The 4,667-nt window shown below is 40.2% G+C and overlaps 1 protein-coding gene across 1 annotated transcript; it reads left to right on the top strand.

Moving 5' to 3' along the window:
- The first annotated feature begins 824 nt into the window (after positions 1-824).
- Positions 825-3,721, top strand: LOC100662364 (olfactory receptor-like protein DTMT). Its single transcript, XM_064270397.1, has one exon. The coding sequence runs from the start codon at positions 2,135-2,137 to the stop codon at positions 3,077-3,079; it is 945 nt and encodes a 314-aa protein (XP_064126467.1). The 5' UTR covers positions 825-2,134; the 3' UTR covers positions 3,080-3,721.
- The last annotated feature ends 946 nt before the right edge of the window (positions 3,722-4,667 follow it).

Raw genomic sequence — 4,667 nt, 5'->3', positions numbered from 1 at the left:
AAGCAAAATTCTGAGAAAACAAGTGTTTTCTTCCCAGTATAATGTCAGCACATAACAGCCAATATGAAAACTGTTAATGTCACTGGGTTAAATAGTATCAGCAGGGTGAAAAGCCCATCAGTTGGACTCGCCATTGTCTTTTCAGTGAGGAGTTTCCTGTATCCCTTAATGCTCTTTCTTGCTTTCTTTGTCAGTTTTGAGGCACATTGAGGTATGGTTATCTGGGAAAGAACTCAAGTGAGTGCTTCAGAGTAGAAATTATCTTTGTTCTTTCTGCTTCTCCCATAATGTCTAAAATTCCCCGTCAGACTACTAATCACAATAATAAAAATAACATCATGTAGATTTAAACATAAGGGTGTTTAGACTGAGTTATTTGCATTAGTGAATAGCAGTTTTTCTGAGGTTCTCTGATATTTTTCATGGGTATTAAATTACATCCATGAAGTCTGCAATAGAGTGTCAAATTTAGTGCTAAATGGTTAAAGCTAATAAGTACTTGTTCTGGAAGAATTTAGTAGAAGTAGTTATTCTGACGTAACGAGAATGTCTGATGCCTTTAAATTTGGAGTAATGCATGTCATAACTGAATGACAGCCAATGAACGCATATGAAACACTGGCTACATGCCAGGCACTACGCCAGGTGCTGATGCTACAGCAGTCAAGAAAGCAGACATGGCCTTTCCTGCATGGAGTTTACAATGTGGTAGAGAAAAAGCTAAAGTAATTTCAAGTGTATAGAGTACTCTTGGGACAAGTACAGGATGCTGTGGAAGCACAGCGGTGTGTCCTGACTTAGTCCAGGAGACAGAGAATGTTTAGTTGAGTAAGCGACATGTAATGTTATACTTGAAGGCTAAGTAGGGTGAAGGTAAGTGAAGGGGGAGCAAAGGGAAGAAGGTGCGAGGCAGGAGGAACAGCAAATAAGAAAGGCTGAGGGCAAGAAATGATGACTTTGAATTCCCACATTGCTGAAGAGTGGAGTGCAAGTGTCACTTTGTGGCCAGATGAGGCTGTTAAAGTAGGCAAGGGTCAGGTCCTGAAGCACATTTTGTGCCCTTGAAAGGAACTTTGCTTTAATCTTAAGAGCAATGAGAAGGCACTAAGGAGCTTAAGCAGGAGAGACAGATGACCAGATTCTCATTTTAGAATGCTGCAGGGTGAATGGCGGGATTGAAGGAGAGTAAGCCTGGGAGCTGGGAGATGTTCCTGCAAGAATTGTCCAGATAGGATACGACGTCAGCCTGGGCTAGAGGAGTAGTGGTTGGGATGAAGAATGGATGAATTAGAAAGAGAATTATGTGGCAGAATATATAGGCTTGATAGATTGGTTGTTGATGATGAGAGAAAGAAATTAATGGAAGAACACTCTTAAATTTCTGACTTGATCACTTGGATACCTTTTACTGAGACACGAGACACTTGAGGCAGTGCAGGTTGGGAGGCGTGCAGGTTTGGATCATGAATTTAGTTTGAGATCTGTTGGGTTTAAGATGCCTGTGATATAACCAAGGGAAATAAGCAACTGAGTATACAGTTCTGAGATTACATGGAAATCTTTGCCATAGGAGGAGATGAGATTTTCATGGAGTATATGTATAAGAGAACCTTGTTTAGGAAATAACACTGGGAACATCATATGTAAGGTACTGACAGAGCAGAATAGAGTTCAGCTGCTAACCAGAAGGTCGGCAGTTCAAATCCACTTGCTGCTTCTTGGAAACCCTATGGGGCAGTTCTACTTTGTCCTGTAGGGTTTCTATGAGTCAGAATTGACTTGACAGCAATGGGTATGGCACAGATCAGAAGCCAATTACAGTCACGGAGAATGAATGAAGGGCCAGGCAAGTAGCAGAAAAAACAGACCATTGGTTATGTCACAAACTAAGAGGTGTGAGTCTTTTGGAAGGAGGGCATAATGTTATATGTTATAGAAAAGTGAAAACAAGTCATTTTTGATTATTGAGATTCTGATTGTAGAAATTGACATTGTTATGATGAGGGAAAAATAAAGTATCATTACAGAGCATCTAACATACCGTATATCAGAGAAATATGTTTATTCCTCTGGTCAGGTTTTTAATGAACACTATTTTTCTATTATTACTTCCTAGTGATGTTAGGAACAGATAATGTCAGGAAAGAATCAAACCACCATCTTTGAGTTCATCCTCCTGGGCCTGCCCATTGATCCAGAGCAGCAAATCCTGTTCTATGGCCTGTTCCTGGCCATGTATGTTACCACCGTCCTGGGCAACCTCGTCATCATAGTCCTCATTCGACTGGACTCCCATCTCCACACACCCATGTATTTGTTTCTCAGTAACTTGTCCCTTTCTGACCTCTGCTTCTCCTCGGTCACAATGCCCAAACTGCTGCAGAACATGCAGAGCCAAGTTCCATCCATCCCCTACGCCGGCTGCCTGGCCCAGATGTACTTGTTTCTGTTTTTTGCAGACCTGGAGAGCTTCCTGCTTGTGGCCATGGCCTATGACCGCTTTGTGGCCGTCTGTTTCCCCTTGCACTACACCACCATCATGAGCCCCCAGCTCTGTCTCTCCCTGGTGGCAGTGTCCTGGGTGCTGACTACGTTCCATGCCATGCTGCACACCCTGCTCACTGCCAGGTTGTGTTTTTGTGGAGACAACTTGATCCCCCATTTTTTCTGTGATATGTCTGCTCTACTGAAGCTGGCCTGCTCTGACACTCAAGTTAATGAGTTGGTGATATTTATCATAGGAGGACTCGTTGTCGCCATCCCATTCTTGCTCATCATCCTGTCCTATGTACGAATCACCTCCTCAATCCTCAAGATCCCTTCTGCCAGAGGTATTTGTAAGGCTTTCTCCACCTGTGGCTCCCACCTCTCTGTGGTGTCTCTTTTCTTTGGAACAATTATTGGTCTCTACTTATGCCCATCTGCTGATCGTTCTACTATTAAGGAAACTGTCATGGCTTTGATGTACACTGTGGTGACCCCCATGCTGAACCCCTTCATCTACAGCCTGAGGAACAGGGACATGAAGGGAGCCCTGGGGAGAGTCTTGTGTAAAAGAAAAATTCTCTCCTTTCTATGATTTGGAATTTTTACATTAATTATTTTTTTTTAGTAGGTATGTTGATATTGAATTAGGGCACTATTTCAGACTTCTTTTTACCTCACCACAGAAATGTCTTTTGTAATCAAATAGTACACAATTCTCCACTAGGTAAAAGAGAAGAAGTAGAGCTGTGTAGTTGAACTAGGGAACAGTTTGGGGTCTTGGTGACTTGCTGGCTACACCTTCCTCTTTGTGTTCCTACTAGGGAAAGTATAATTTAAGAACTGCTCTTTTATGGGATCTTTATGCTCTCTGTTGTTATACCACTGATGTATCACAGGAGTTAATTTTTTTAAACCAAAATGTGTTTTGATTGTGTTATCATTTTAAATAATACTCCACACTACTTTTGGTCAATACTGAATAAAATCCAAACATCTTAATCTCCCATCCTCCATCTGCTCGATCAGACTTCTTATTGTTGAATAAAAATATCTTCTACTTATGTACTCCTGCTCAATTTTCCCCATCATCTTATCTCTTAACAATTTTTCCCTGATTTATTTTCATTTCACCATTACCTTTTCTGATCTGGCCTGACCCTAAAGAAATTTTTCTATCCCCTAGGATTTCTTTTTGAACTACAGTAGTGTGTTTTTCATTTAAGTGAGAACTAGTTAATTCTCTGGGGCCTTAAACATTATTCCCCACCAGAAAAGGAGAAGGAAGCTAGAATCTACCAGATTCTAGCTAGAATCTTCTGTTTTGTATTTTGGACTTTACAAAAAATCTTTACATCTGTGTTCTTATTCTGCCCTCATGAAAATTGTAGGGAAGGAGAGACAATATTATCACTACTTGACAGACAAGTACGGAATTTGATAACTTACCAAATCACAGAGTGAGTCCACTGGTGAGCCTGTCTAAGATTCCAGACTTTCTGATTCTGCTCTTCTCCTTTTTTTTTTTTTTACAGTAAGAAGGGGGAAGCCATTATTTTTTAAACTCTTAACTTCGCCTATGGCATGGACTAGGTGTCCAACCTGAGTGCATTTTATTTCCTTATAGTCACCTCTAAGCGATGATATCTAAACTCATCATTTTAATTCTCTCACTTATTCTGCTGACCTCCAGATCTTTGCCTTCAGCTCAGACCTTTATCCATAGATCCCAATTATTATTCTCATTAGCCCAGGGGTCATTTCCACTTGATGTTCTACGAGCACTTCAATCTCAACATGCACAAAACTGAACTCCGTATATCCACCCCAAACCTGCTCTTTATCCTATATACCATATCTTGATTTGTGATGCCACCTTCTACTTAGTTACCCAAGCAACTACTTCTGTATAAGTACATACGTGTTTAGAAGTAGATTACAGTTCACACAGTTTGTAATTATGCTTTTCATTTAATATTGTATTCCCAGAAATACGTGTGGTACTCAAGGTAATACTATCTATTATAACACATAAGCCCTGAAATCTCTGAGGCATAATACAACAGAAGTATCAGTGACAAGATAAAAGATTAAATTCAATTTAAATTGCATTCTCCTATACCAGCAAAATCCAACTAAAAAGGCAATGAAATTGATCCTATTCTCTACAGAAATGAAAATAT

The sequence above is a fragment of the Loxodonta africana genome, chromosome 18, assembly GCF_030014295.1.
Source record: "Loxodonta africana isolate mLoxAfr1 chromosome 18, mLoxAfr1.hap2, whole genome shotgun sequence".
NCBI classification, from domain to species: domain Eukaryota; kingdom Metazoa; phylum Chordata; class Mammalia; order Proboscidea; family Elephantidae; genus Loxodonta; species Loxodonta africana.
Note: the sequence above shows the minus strand (reverse complement) of the source record. Positions and strands in the feature narration are given on the sequence as shown.